The sequence below is a fragment of the Phyllobates terribilis genome, unplaced genomic scaffold (genome assembly GCF_046119375.1).
Source record: "Phyllobates terribilis strain yellow unplaced genomic scaffold, ASM4611937v1 Scaffold_2__4_contigs__length_985480577, whole genome shotgun sequence".
In the NCBI taxonomy this organism is placed as follows: Eukaryota; Metazoa; Chordata; class Amphibia; order Anura; family Dendrobatidae; genus Phyllobates; species Phyllobates terribilis.
Genome location: NW_027362762.1, coordinates 64,241,328 through 64,256,241, shown reverse-complemented (window position 1 = coordinate 64,256,241; position 14,914 = coordinate 64,241,328). Strand labels below are relative to the sequence as shown.

General features: G+C 45.8%; 1 protein-coding gene across 3 annotated transcripts in view; it reads right to left on the bottom strand.

The window, feature by feature from the left end:
* LOC141192795 (cyclic nucleotide-binding domain-containing protein 2-like) overlaps positions 1 to 14,914 on the bottom strand; it is a 478,066-nt gene that overhangs the window by 70,844 nt on the left and 392,308 nt on the right. For all 3 annotated transcript variants that reach the window (XM_073662059.1, XM_073662058.1, XM_073662056.1), the window contains one exon: positions 3,703 to 3,906. In XM_073662059.1, the coding sequence (XP_073518160.1) occupies positions 3,703 to 3,906 (204 nt within the window). The remainder of the gene's footprint in view (positions 1 to 3,702; positions 3,907 to 14,914) is intronic.

The following is a 14,914-nucleotide window of genomic DNA, read 5'->3' as shown; positions in this document are numbered from 1 at the left end:
ACAGCGTGCTCGGTGATATGTTTGAATCACTCCCGTGTACATGATTTGCGACTGCTTAATACATGTGAGGAATGTCTGCTTCTTACACATTCCTTACATGTATTAAAGCTGTCAAACAGTCGGGCGAGCACGCTGTAAATACTTGGTGCTCGCCCGAGTATACTCGGCGAAAGGGTTAACAAAACATACTCGCTCATCAGTAATTAACCCTAATACCTTCCCAATACGTGGAAGCCAGTTTTAGATTATTAAAAAATGGCATCTAAAATCTATCTAATTTACAAAGGCCTACAAAATAGAGGGGTATGTTGTAGCCTGGAGGGGTATAGTTTGGCCGAGGCTATTTTACACCCTCGGGTATAGTTTGGCAAAGGACAGTTTATTCCCCGGGGTATACTCTGGCCTGGGCCAAACTGTGCCTGAGTTTAATCTGGACAGGAGTTTATTTGGCCTGTTACACCGGATTGTGGGACAGTGAGAATCCTACATCAAACAAGAAAGGGACAACTTTCTTACCCCAACATTTCAGCAATTGTCTCCTTACTTCCAAGATGTTTACAAAATAATTATTCTACACAATGGTGGTAGGGGCATAGCGACCACGATCGCAAAGGTCGTGACTGCGTCCGGGCCTGTGTGGGTGGGGACCCACCGATGCCAGCATAAACGTCAACTGGATGTGCGTCCTCAGATATATGCTGCCTGCCAATCAGATGCCAGCAGCTGACTTCGGCACGCATGTTACTTGGGGCTCATGTCAGTGATGTCATGTGCCCCTGTTGCTTGCGCACTGAAGTCAGCAGCCGGCTTCAGAAGAGGACACAGCGCAGTGGTGGAGCGGAATGAAGATGAGTATAATTGTTTTTTTTTCTATGCATTAAAGAACATCGGCAGAACGGGTGACATATACCAGGATAGGGGATACTGTATATATACCAGGATGGGGCCCAGGATAAGGGACATATATACTAGGATGGGGCCCAGGATAAGGGACATATATACAAGGATGGGGATATATATACCAGGATGGGGCCCAGGATAAACCTCATAAACCACATCACCAGAAGACATAAATACAGCCTTTGTCCAGCAGAAGGTAAAACATAAAATAACAAGTCCATACAATAGTGCTGGTTAGCCTACCTGGCTTAGAATCCAGCTTCCATGTCCTTTAACAAAGGACATTCAGTCCAGGAGATCTGCAATCTCAATACATCTAGCATGTGTGAAACAAATAACTCAGAGCTTTCACCTCCAGGCCCACCCCCACACCAATTGCTCTAAAGGCTGTGAATTTTATCCACTGACCTCCTCCCTCTCTACAGGTGTTCAATCATCCTAGCACTAAAGATGCCTGATTAATCCCTTATTCCTTCGTGTGCTGGAACCATTTTCCTATGTTTAATTACTGGAGCTAACAATCTCAGTGCTACATATCTCCACTCCAGTACTTTGCCAGTGACTCTGTCATAGTAACAAGATGTGCCCAGGATGGTGGATATAAGTATATACCAGAATGTGATGTGCCAAGGATGGGGGACATATATACCAGGATGGGGGATATATATACAGTACAGACCAAAAGTTTGGACACACCTTCTCATTTAAAGATTTTTCTGTATTTTCATGACTTTGAAAATAGTACATTCACACTGAAGGCATCAAAACTATGAATTAACACATGTGGAATTATATACTTAACAAAAAAGTGTTAAACAACTGAAAATATGTCTTACATTCTAGGTTCTTCAAAGTAGCCACCTTTTGCTTTGATGACTGCTTTACACACTCTTGGCATTCTCTTGATGAGCTTCAAGAGGTAGTCACCGGAAATGGTTTTCACTTCACAGGTGTACCCTGTCTGGTTTAATAAGTGGGATTTCTTGCCTTATAAATGGAGTTGGGACCATCAGTTGTGTTGTGCAGAAGTCAGGTGGATGCACAGCTGATAGTCCTACTGAATAGACTGTTAGAATTTGTATTATGGCAAGAAAAAAGCAGCTAAGTAAAGAAAAACGAGTGCCCATCATTACTTTAAAAAATCAAGGTCAGTCAGTCCGAAAAATTGGGCAAACTTTGAATGTGTCCCTAAGTGCAGTTGCAAAAAGCATCAAGCGCTACAAAGAAACTGGCTCACATGAGGACCGCCCCAGGAAAGGAAGACCTAGAGTCACCTCTGCTTCTGAGGATAAGTTTATCTGAGTCACCAGCCTCAGAAATCGCAAGTTAACAGCAGCTCAGATTAGAGACCAGGTCAATGCCACACAGAGTTCTAGCAGCAGACACATCTCTACAACAACTGTTAAGAGGAGACTTTGTGCAGCAGACCTTCATGGTAAAATAGCTGCTAGGAAACCACAGCTAAGGACAGGCAACAAGCAGAAGAGACTTGTTTGGGCTAAAAAACACAAGGAATGGACATTAGACCAGTGGAAATCTGTGCTTTGGTCTGATGAGTCCAAATTTGAGATCTTTGGTTCCAACCACCGTGTCTTTGTACGACGCAGAAAAGGTGAACGGATGGATTCTACGTGCCTTGTTCCCACTGTGAAGCATGGAGGAGGAGGTGTGATGGTGTGGGGGTGCTGTGCTGGTGACACTGTTGGGGATTTATTCAAAATTGAAGGCATACTGAACCAGCATGGTTACCACAGCATCTTGCCGCGGCATGCTATTCCATCTGGTTTGCGTTTAGTTGGACCATCATTTATTTTTCAACAGGACAATGACCCCAAACACACCTCCAGGCTGTGTAAGGGCTATTTGACCAAGAAGGAGAGTGATGGGGTGCTACGCCAGATGACCTGGCCTCCACAGTCACCAGACCTGAACCCAATCGAGATGGTTTGGGGTGAGCTGGACCGCAGAGTTAAGGCAAAAGGGCCAACAAGTGCTAAGCATCTCTGGGAACTCCTTCAAGATTGTTGGAAGACCATTTCCGGTGACTACCTCTTGAAGCTCATCAAGAGAATGCCAAGAGTGTGCAAAGCAGTCATCAAAGCAAAAGGTGGCTACTTTGAAGAACCTAGAATATAAGACATATTTTCAGTTGTTTCACACTTTTTTGTTAAGTATATAATTCCACGTGTGTTAATTCATAGTTTTGATGCCTTCAGTGTGAATGTACAATTTTCATAGTCATGAAAATACAGAAAAATCTTTAAATGAGAAGGTGTGTCCAAACTTTTGGTCTGTACTGTATATACTAGGATAAGGTCAGGAAGGGGAACATATATACCAGGATGGAGGACATATATATACTGTATACCAGGATGGAGCCAGGATGAGGGACATAAATACCAGGATGGAGGACATACATATATATACCAGGATGAGGAGGGCCCGGTCCAAATCTTGCACCGGGGCCCATCAGACTCAAGTTACGTCACTGAATGTTGGACATGGCCCTGTGCCAACTTTTTCAGATGTGTTGCTGCCATCAATTTCTAAATGAGTTCATTTCTTCAAATGAAATAGAGAAATGTCCAACGTTCATCTTCAGATCTTTTTATGTTCTGTTGTGAATAAAACATGGTTACAAGAAATGTCCAAATCATTGCATCCTTGTTTTCTTTTCATTTTATACATTGTCTCAACTCTTTTGCAATTGAGGCTGCATATACAGTATATGTTATACTTTATATACCATATGATTTCTATATTATTTTTATATAATTTTTCAAAGTTTGAGCATATACTTACAAAAACTTCACCTGCTCGGAGAGTTTGGAGGTGAATAAATATTTGGGAAGCATTTTCATCTTCTTGTGTTACAGACATGAGTGGCTGCCGGGCGGCTGCTGCACTTGATCTCGCTGTCTCTTTCAATTTTCTTTCTTTCTGTAAGAGCGGCAGTAGATGCTCCACTTCAATGAAATTACCTGATGGATCTTCATATTCCTGATCCTTGCAAAATCAAGATACCAGAGATGAAAAACATTTATTCAGCTGCTCCTCAAAATATCACTTTACAATAACACATTTTATCACTGCTGTATACATGTATTCACTAAATGTAACCGCTTACAGAGGACTTGTCACCAGGGCAAGAGTGGCCCGTTTGGGGTTTTATTGTATTTCCACTGCTCCTCGGAATATTCCATATTTAGTTTTTTTAAATCTACCATACAGTTCCAGAGATAATGGCCTTTTTATTTAAAGCGTTTTATGGTCATTAACAAGAGGGTGTGGATCACCGGATCCTCGGGGGTATGTCTTTAGACTGCTCTACATAATTACCCTGTGAGCTACGCCTCTTTAGTAAAGGCCATAAAAATGTGCACTATATAAAAAGGGCCGTATATTTGGAACCATATGGAGAAAACACGATATTCAGGGGAGCAGCAGGATTAAACTAAGCAAAAACTTGACACTTGGCCTGGAGTCAGGTCCTCTTTAAAAGGGTTTTCCAGAACTAAGATAATTATGACTAGTGTTGAGCGAGCACTAAAATGCTCGGTGCTCGAAGCTCGGGCCGAGCCCGCCGTGATACTCGGGTGCTCGACCCGAGCAACGAGCCCAATGTTAGTCTATGGGAGACCCGAGCATTTTTGCGGCGGCACCCCCGGCAGTCTGTAGAAAGTCTAAAAAGTGCCCAAAACGATAGTGACAGTGCTCAAATGACATGGGGACAGCATGGGCATCGCCCCAGGAAGCATTTCTAACCCCCAGGTCAGTGATGTCAACAACAAGGTCAGAGGTTCAAAAACGAAACTGAAACTGCTTTCCTGTGAAATATGTTAAGGAACATCATTTCCAGGGTAAAGACTTAAGTATAAGGTAAAATAAATAACCAAAAACAAAAATACTCCTCCACACCTTGGGCTATGTTCACAAGTAGCATTTTTTATGCGTTTTTGCACTTGTGTATTGCTTTCAACTGTGACAAACACATTCACCGGGAAATGTCAGTTTAACATTTTACAACCTTATCTGTCCATGTGCTGTGTGACACATGCATACAGTGCTGAAAAGACATGGGAACAGCATGAGGAAGACCCCTGGAAGCATCTCTGACACCCAGGTCACTGCCTAAAAGTGTGCCCATCACAAGTGATCCTTGCCGCATCAGAAGTTGCAGACTTGCAACTATCCCCGTGCAAGTCCTTGTCCCAGGGCAGTGTTCAATTGTACCTCCCCCATTCCTTGCAATGCAAGTGCAAGTATGCAGCCTGCTACCCACCCACCCCCAGGCTGCAATACCATACTGCTTGCACTTGAAATTGGGCCTTTTAGGCATGTGGAGGCGGAATCTGGCCACCACGTCATGGCTGCGTCGGCGGCCTGGTATCCATACTCAGTCCCCAGCCGCCCAGCGGCCGGGTGTCCACGCTCGGTGCCCAGCCGCCAGGGGGCGGCCGGGTGTCCATACTCGGTCCCCAGCCACCCCTATTTGTCCCGGTAACCTTCCCCACACTTTTCTTAGCCTGGCCTGCTTTAGGGCAGCATTGGCCGAGCCAACCAGACAACCAGACTCCTCCGGTGGGCCCTGGCTACTCCATCAGGGGAGTTGAGAGTGCCAAGGCGAGGATCTTGATGATGATGATAGAAGTTAGCATCTGCTTTGTTTTCTTGGAATGCAAGTATAAGTGTGCAGCCTGCCACCCACCCTCCCCCAGGCTGCAATACCATACTGCTAGCTTGCTTGCACTTGAAATGAGGCCTTTTAGGCTTGTGGAGGCAGACGCCGGCCACCATGTCATGGCTGCATCGGTGGCCTGGTATCCACACTCGATCCCCAGCCGCCAGGGGGCGGGCGGGTGTCCATACTCGGTCCCCAGCCGCCTCTATTTGTCCCTGTGCGCCCTATACACAAGCGCGCATACCAAAACATTACCTGTGCCCTCCCCAGTGCATTTAGTGGGAAGGACAGCCTAACCACAAACACGTGGACAAGTGAATGTGGCCAGGGATGGTCCATCTCACTGACGCCTTTACATTGTGTTAATATTGTGGAAGCTGGGACACAGTTGGACACTGGGATGCAACACATCCTCCAGACATAGAGGATTGTGGGTTCTGGGTCAATCAGGCTTCAACACAAAGTTCAGAAGGTAGACAGCAGCAGTGGTCGGCCTCCTACTCAACGAGTAAATTATTCATAATCATGAGGCCATCCATCTCCTTAGCTTTCTGTTACTTGGAATGCAAGCGCATGTATGTAGTAGCGGCTAGGCCTGAGGTGGTCAGCATTTTGGCGCATATCCTACCTCCTCCGAGGATTGCTGGATGTTTTCCTGCTACTATCCCAGTTCTATGACTCCCGTTAAAACAAAGCTTCAGGTGATGAGTGATGGATGAGGTGGTGGCAAAGGAGAAAGAGCAGGCGGAACAGGGACCATTCACATCAATATCAGGCCAGTCAACCACACATGTCTTGTAGGATATGTTTCTGTACCAAAAGGAGCGGTTCGGCTACACAGTTATAGGGCATACAGTGAGTGCAATGTCTACCAAAAATTTTAAAGCACTCCAATGCCCCTTGGAAGTGACATGGAGGTCAGAGGGCCTTAACTAAACTGTTTTTTCCATTTATAGCAACTGGGTCTCCTGTACACTGTTGGCCTAAGCAGTGAATGGAAGGCTTTCCAAAAATTATGAGGAACTGCAATGCCCCTTGAAACAGACGTGGATAACAGCGTACTAAAAACCTTCTACCCATTATTGGGGAGTGGGTCTCCCTTAGTTTTCGCCTATGCATTGAAAAGAAAAAGCTGACTAAAATTAGGAGGAAATGCAATGCCCGTTGGAAGAGTCATGGAGGTTAGAGGTAATTAAAAACAACATTTCAATGCCCCATGGAAGAGCTGGGGAGTTCAGAGTGGTTTTACAAGATGGTTTTAATGTCCCTTGGAAGAGTGGTGGAGGTCGCAGTGGAATAAAAAGACAATATCAAATCCCCGTGGAATAGACGTGGAGGTCACAGTAGCTTAACAAGATGGTTTAAATGCCCCTTGGAAGAGTGGTGGAGGTAGCAGTGGAATAAAAAGACAATATCAATGCCCCTAGGAAGAGTGGTGGAGGTCGCAGTGGAATAAAAAGACAATATTAATGCCCCGTGGAAGACACGTGGAGGTCACAGTAGCTTAACAAGACGGTTTTAATGCCCCTTAGAAGAGTGGTGTAGGTCGCAGTGGACTAAAAAGACAATATCAATGCACCGTGGAAGAGACGTTGAGGTCACAGTAGCTTAACAAGACGATTTTAATACCCCTTACAAGAGCCATGCAGTACAGCATATTTAAAAAAATATTTCCATTATTGGGGAGTGGGTCTCCCATAGCCTTTGCCTATGCCTTTCAAGCAAAAGTTGCCAAAAATTAGGACGGAGTAACTTGCAATGCCCCGTACAAGAGCCATGCAGCACAGCATATTAAAAACATTATTCCCATTTTGGGGGAGTGGGTCTCCCATAGTCTTTGCCTATGTTTTCCAAGCAAAAGCTGCCAAAAATTAGGATGGAGGAACTTGCAATGCCAGCAACATGGACCACGGTCACCCTGGTGGTATAGTGGTGGCGGAGGCTGAGGATAAGGAGAAGAGCAAAAAACAGCCGAAATGAGGAAGCGTATACCCATCTGTGGGTGTGAAGCGGTGCATGGGAATACACCTCTCGAAATAACACAGTGCATTTGACTTTATGTTACTCTGCTGTCATTTGGTGGTGATGAGAAGTCTGGCCCAATCCAGCCCTTGTTCATTTTGATAAGGGTCAGCTTGTCAGCATTGTCAGTTGACAGGCGAGTGCGCTTATCAGTTATAATTCCCCCAGCAGCACTAAAAACACGCTAGCGGCAGGGCAGGCCAGGGCCTCCAAGGCATACAGAGCGAGTTCATTCCAAGTGTCCAGCTTGGATACCCAATAATTAAAAGGCACAGAGGAATCACGGAGGACGCTGGTACGGTCGGCAAGGTACTCCCTCACCATCTTTTGAAACTTTCCACTCCTTGTGAGAGTACCCGGCGCCTCAGGGCCTGTAAGCTGGGCGGGTGTCAGAAAACTGTCCCAGAATGTTGACAGTGTTCCCCTGCCTCTGCTGGATTAGAGTTGCGTCTCTTTCGCCTGTACGCCTTTGTTGGTCAACGAACTGTGACTTCCGCCACTAGCGTGTTCAGATGGGAATTTTTTTTAACAGTTCTCCAGCAAGGGCCTTCTGGTACTGCCCCCTTTTTGTAGACCTCTCCACCTCAGGAATAAGAGAGTGAAAGTTCTCCTTGTAGCGGGGGTCTAAAAGTGTCACCAACCAGTAATGACTGTCACTCAACATTTTCACAACGTGAGGGTCACGCTTAAGGCAGCATAACATAAGGTCAGCCATGCGTGCCAGACTGGTAACGTGCGAGACTTCAGTGTCCTCACCAAGATGACGACTGACCATGCTCTCTTCCTCCTCCTCCTCCTCCTCCCCCCTGTCCTCAGGCCACCCGCGCTGAACCGACGGTATGACAGTTGTACAGGTACTACCGTCTACAGTGCATGATACCAGCTCCTGTTCTTCCTCCTCCTCCTCCTCCTCCTCTCCCTCAATGTCCCTCAATGCACGTTGGGATGAGATGAGGCTGGACTGTGTGTAATCGCCCACTACGGCTTCTTGATACATCTCATCATACTCTGGCTGCAATGCCTCTTCTTTAATTCTCTGCAGAGAGCGTTGCAAAAGACAGACAAGTGGGATGCTGACGCTAATGACGGCATCATCGCCACTCACCATCTTGGTGGACTCCTCAAAGTTTGTCAGGATGGTACATATGTCAGACATCCAGGTCCACTCCTGAGGTCTTATGTGTGGAGTCTGACCTGAATATCGACGGCCTTGTTGCAGCTGGTACTCCACAACTGCTCTCTTCTGCTCACAAATCCTTTGCAACATGTGGAGGGTAGAGTTCCAACGTGTGGGGACATCACACACCTGTCAGTGTGACGGAAGCTGCAAACGCTGCTGCAACACAGCAAGGACGGCGGAAGCTGTAGCCGACGTCTGAAAATGAGCTGACAGGCGGTGTACTTTGATGAGCAGATCTGGCAACTCGGGGTACGATTTAAGAAACCGCTGAACCACGAGGTTAAGCACATGAGCCAGGCATGGTACGTGTGTGATCTCGCCTCGCCTCAGAGCCGCCACCAGGTTACGGCCATTGTCACACACGACCATGCCTGGATGTAGGTTCAGCGGTCTCAGCCACAGATCTGCCTGCTCTTTCACAGCTGTCCACAACTCACAAGCAGTGTGAGGTTTATCACCTAAGCTTATGAGCTTCAACACAGCCTGTTGCCGCTTGGCTGAGGCAGTACTGCAGTGCTTCCAGCTTGTAACTGATGTGGTGATATCTGAGATGGAGGCTGAACATGAGGAGGAGGAGGAAGAGGATGCGCAGGAGCTGTACACTGTGGGGGCAACTCTGACTGACATAGGGCCCGCAATCCTCGGTGTGGGGAGGATGTGTTCCGTCCCAAGGTCCAACTGGGTCCCGGCTTCCACTATGTTTACCCAGTGTGCCATCAGGTAGATGTACCATCCCTGGCAACAAGCACTTGTCCACGTGTCCATTGTCAGGTGGACTCTCCCAGTAACTGCGCTGCTGAGGGCACGGCAGATTTTTGGGACACGTGCTTGTGTAGTGCGGGGATGGCACACGGGGCAAAATAGTGTCGGCTGGCGACCGAGTACCGAGGGATGGCCACCGCCATAAGGTTGCGGAAGGATTCCATCTCCACCAGCCTAAAAGGTAGCATTTCCAACGCAAGCAGTCGTGAAATGTGCGAATTTAGGACTGTGGCCTATGGTGCGTTGGCTGCGAATTTGCGCTTTGGTTCAAAGGTCTGGGATATGGACAATTGAACGCTGCAGTGGGACGGGGAAGTGGACGTTGATGCTGTTTCTTGAGAAACTGCCATAACAAGTGAAGACTGAGAGGAGCGGGCATCTTTGCATGCAGCAAGGACAGGGGATTGCCTTGCACGCACAACAGGGGGTTCTCTTACACGCACAATAGCAGATGAAGCAGTGGTGACACCCGCTGACACTGGTCGTGGACCCTGGGGTTTGCCCCACAAAGTCAGGTGCTTTGCTGACATGTGCCTGATCATGCTGGTGGTGGTCAGGCTGGTAGTTTTGTCACCCCTGCTGATGCTGGCATGGCAGGTGGTACAAATGGCCTTTTTGGGGTTATCAGCAGAGTCTTTAAAAATATTCCAGACTCTGGAAGACCTACCGGTTGTACTGGCAACGTTCCTCGTGTTGGTGTTATGGGGAACGGTTGCCCACCTTCTGTCTGCGGCCACCACACTGCTTCTTCCTGCCTGTTGGGGTACTCTGCCTCCCTCCCCCTGTGTGCTGCTGGCCTCGCTCTGCGTGTCCTCCTGCCACGTTGGGTCAGTTACTAGATCATCCACCACCTCCTCCTCTTCCACTTCTGCACCACGGTCCTCCTCCTCACTTTGTGGCAATTGTGTCTCGTCATCGTCCACCTTTTGTGACAAATTGCCAGCGTTGACTTCCTGTGGCCGTGGCTGTTCAAATATTTGGCCATCGCTACATGGGATCTCCTCTTCCACCACTTCAAGCGGAGCAGGCGAGGGGCCCAAACATGGAAATGGACCAGTGAACAGCTCTTCAGAGTGTCCAACTGTGGGATCAGTTGCTGTCTGATGTCACTCGGCATGGTGGGAGGAAGGTGCATAAGGGTGAGGAGGAGTATGCGGTCGAGACTCACGGCTACTAACACTTGACCGTGTGCAAGACAGACCGGAGGTGGTGGTGCCCAGGTGACTGGAAGTATTATCTGCTATCCAATTATTAACCTGTTCACACTGATCAGTTCGCAATAGTGGTCTTGTTGTTGTGTGCTTCCCTAGTAATTCGGTCAAGAAGTGGGAGCGAGAAGATGTGGCTGTTGGTTGTGGCACATTTTCACCTTGGCCACGGCCCCGTCCTCTGTACGCACCAACACCAGAACATCCAGTTCCACGTCCCTTGCCACGCACCTTGCCCATTGTAAATGAAGTAAAATAGCTTACACTCGCACTATCAATGGCAAAAGGGTAATAAAAAGGAGATTAGAACCAAGGAAGAGGAAAACCACAGTTCTATTTCTCTAACCTACACCAGAATCTTTTAAACAGATATATTGGTGTTTGAACAGTCAGCGAGACACTGAAAATGTTTTTTTTTATGGAAAAAAAACAAAAAGTGGATAATACAGAGATTTGAACCGTGGAACTGCAAAACCACAGTTATAATTTCCTGGTGTATACCAGACTTTTTAAAATAGATATATTTGTGTCTGAACAGTCAGTGACACACTCAAACTGTTTTTTTTTATGGAAAAAAGGCAAGCAGGTGGATAACACCCAGATTTGAACCGTGGAAGAGGAAAAACACAGTTCTATTTCTCTGGCCTACACCAGAATCTTTTAAACAGATATATTGGTGTCTGAACAGTCAGAGCAACACTGAAAATGTTTTTTTTTATGGAAAAAAGACAAAAAAGTGGATAATACAGAGATTTGAACCGTGGAACTGCAAAACCACAGTTATAATTTCCTGGTGTATACCAGACTTTTTAAAATAGATATATTTGTGTCTGAACAGTCAGCGACACACCCAAACAGTTTTTTTTTATGGAAAAAAGGCAAGCAGGTTGATAACACCCAGATTTGAACCGTGGAAGAGGAAAAACACAGTTCAAGTTATCTGGCCTACACCAGACTCTTTTAAACAGATATATTTGCGTCTGAACACCCACAGACACACTCAAATTTTTTTTTTTGGGGGGGGGTAAAAATTTCAAAAGGTTAATAAGACACGTATTTGTGCAGTCTAACTGAGGAAAAAAAAAAGGATTTAGATGAAAAAAAAAAGGAGCAGTGTAGTGTTGGATGAAGGTGTTTGGGGTTTCGTGCAGCACTCCCATCTTACCTGAGAGAAGAGAGACACCACACCTCAGGGTGAGGTGCAGTACCTCTGTGGCGACTGAACCCTCAGGGGCGCTAGAGATGAGCGTTGTTCTACTCGAACTGTTCGCCAATCTCAAATTCGAGCTGTTTTGGGCGGTGTTCGAGCCGTTCGGCGAACACGAACAATTTGAGAAAAATTCGGCTGTTCGAGGTTATGTTCGATAACTGTTCGTGCACCAAAATCATAACTGGATTTTTTCTCAGTAATGATGAAAATTAATGTTAATACGCAGTTTAAGTGTACAGCGGGGTGGGGGGAGGGGCAGGGGATGGATCTCTGCAGGAACAATGAAGATCTCCATTTTTTTTTCTCTTTCCCGCATTTGCAGTGGGGAGGTGCAATCTGTCAGCCTATCAGCAGCGCACACATGGAGCGAAGTGCTTTTTTTCACACAAGCAAGGGCATGTGTCATTGGCAGTGTATGTCACATGTCCTTGCCCTATAAGACCAAGCCATTTTCCCCGTCGCCACCATTTTCTCACTGCTGCAGCTGCGTGTTAGACGGCACCGCTGTTGCTGTGTGCGCTATACCTTGTTAATTTCAAGCCAATTTTCGCACAAATATACAGATAGCTTGGGAGTAGGGAATAGTTGTGATTGCAGTCCTTTTAAGGACTAGGTTACAGCATTTCCTACGACTTTTATCAGGCAGGTCTGTGCTCTTAAATAGATAGGTTGTGGGAGTAAAGACTAATTGTAATTGGAGTCCTTTTCAGGACTAGGTTACATCAGTTCCTATCAGTTTTTGCCAGGCAGGTCTGTGCCAGTGCTGTGCAAGTTTTTTTCACAGCATTTGGCTGAATCTAGCAAAGCTAATCCTTTTTGGCCTATTGCAGAGTGTGTTAGTCAGTGGAGTAGCCTATCTGTGTTGCAAGATATACCACCTGTGTATAGAATACCAATTTTTTTACTGCACCTAGTGAAGTAAAATCTTTTGGGCATAGCATCATTCTATTAGTCCATCTATACTGACCTCCATCAGGTTGCAAACTGAATCTAATTTTTTTCTGCATCTAGCTCTGAAAAAATATTTGGCCTTCTAGTAGTGTGTCGGACTTTCTCTATTAGTCCATCTATACTGACCTCCATCAGGTTGCAAATTAAAAATAATTTTTATCTGCATCTACAGTACCTCTGAAAAAATATTTGGCCTTCTAGCAGTGTGTCGGACTTTCTCTATTAGTCCATCTATACTGACCTCCATCAGGTTGCAAATTCAAAATAATTTTTATCTGCATCTACAGTACCTCTGAAAAAAATATTTGGGCTTCTAGCTGTGTGTGGGACTTGTTGTATTAGTCCATCTATACTGACCTCCATCAGGTTGCAAACTGAATATATTTTTTTCTGCATCTACCTCTGAAAAAATATTGGGCTTCTAGCTGTGTGTGGGACTTGTTGTATTAGTCCATCTATACTGACCTCCATTAGGTTGCAAACTGAATATATTTTTTTCTGCATCTACCTCTGAAAAAATATTGGGCTTCTAGCTGTGTGTGGGTCTTGTTCTATTAATCCATCTATACAGACCTCCATCAGGTTGCAAACTGAATCTAATTTTTTTCTGCATCTAGCTCTGAAAAAATATTTGGCCTTCTAGCAGTGTGTCGGACTTTCTCTATTAGTCCATCTATACTGACCTCCATCAGGTTGCAAATTCAAAATAATTTTTATCTGCATCTACAGTACCTCTGAAAAAATATTTGGGCTTCTAGCTGTGTGTGGGACTTGTTGTATTAGTCCATCTATACTGACCTCCATCAGGTTGCAAACTGAATATATTTTTTTCTGCATCTACCTCTGAAAAAATATTGGGCTTCTAGCTGTGTGTGGGACTTGTTGTATTAGTCCATCTATACTGACCTCCATCAGGTTGCAAACTGAATATATTTTTTTCTGCATCTACCTCTGAAAAAATATTTGGGCTTCTAGCTGTGTGTGGGACTTTCTCTATTAGTCCATCTATACAGACCTCCATCAGGTTGCAAACTGAATATATTTTTTTCTGCATCTACCTCTGAAAAAATATTGGGCTTCTAGCAGTGTGTGGGACTTTCTCTATTAGTCCATCTATACTGACCTCCATCAGGTTGCAAATTGAATATAATTTTTTTCTGCATCTAACCCAGCCAATAGTTTTGGCCTAATACCACAGTTTGGCCACTCAGCTCTGCTCGGTTACCATCCATTGTTTTTTTGTGCAAACAACTCCAGAGTTGTGAATTAGTTAACCACCAAAATGAGTGGAAAAAGGCCTGCTGCTGGTGGAAAGGGGAATAGGCGTGTTGGGAAGGGGAAAAAAGGTTGTGTCCGTGGGGTAGGTGTTAAAGCAACAGTAACATCTGCAGAAGAAAGACCATCTTCCAGCCAAACTAAAATGTCTACTTCTTTTAGCGGACAATGTGATAAGATCCCTTTCTTACGGCCACGCCAATCGCTACAAATTCCAGATGAGGCACAAAAACAGCAGGTGCTTCAACGGATATCAAGTGCTCCTTTAAGTGGGCTCTCCTCCACATCAACTTCAACATCACAAATACTCCAGTCCTCAAAGGTGTCACCCAAATCGCACTTGCTTCCTCACAGCTCCCAAATCTCCAGCTGCCCGTCTGAGTATGAGGTAGAACAGATGGTTGAGTCTGCAGAGCTGTTTACTCATACTATAGCCTGGGAATCAGAGGTCGACTCCAGAGCTTCTGTGAATCCAGACGAGGAAATGATCTGCACTGATGCCCAGAATCTTTATGAGTCGGATCCAGGACCAGACGCAGAAGGTTCTGACCATAATGTAGACCCTCATTCCCAAACTGTAACTCCTGTTGGTGGAGACAATGAGGAAGACGATGATAAGACTCAAATACCTGATTGGAGCGACAACTTTAGTTTTTTGTCAGGGCAGGAACAGGTTGGCTCTGAGGACGACGGGTGTGATAACACACAGGGTGATGATGATGAGG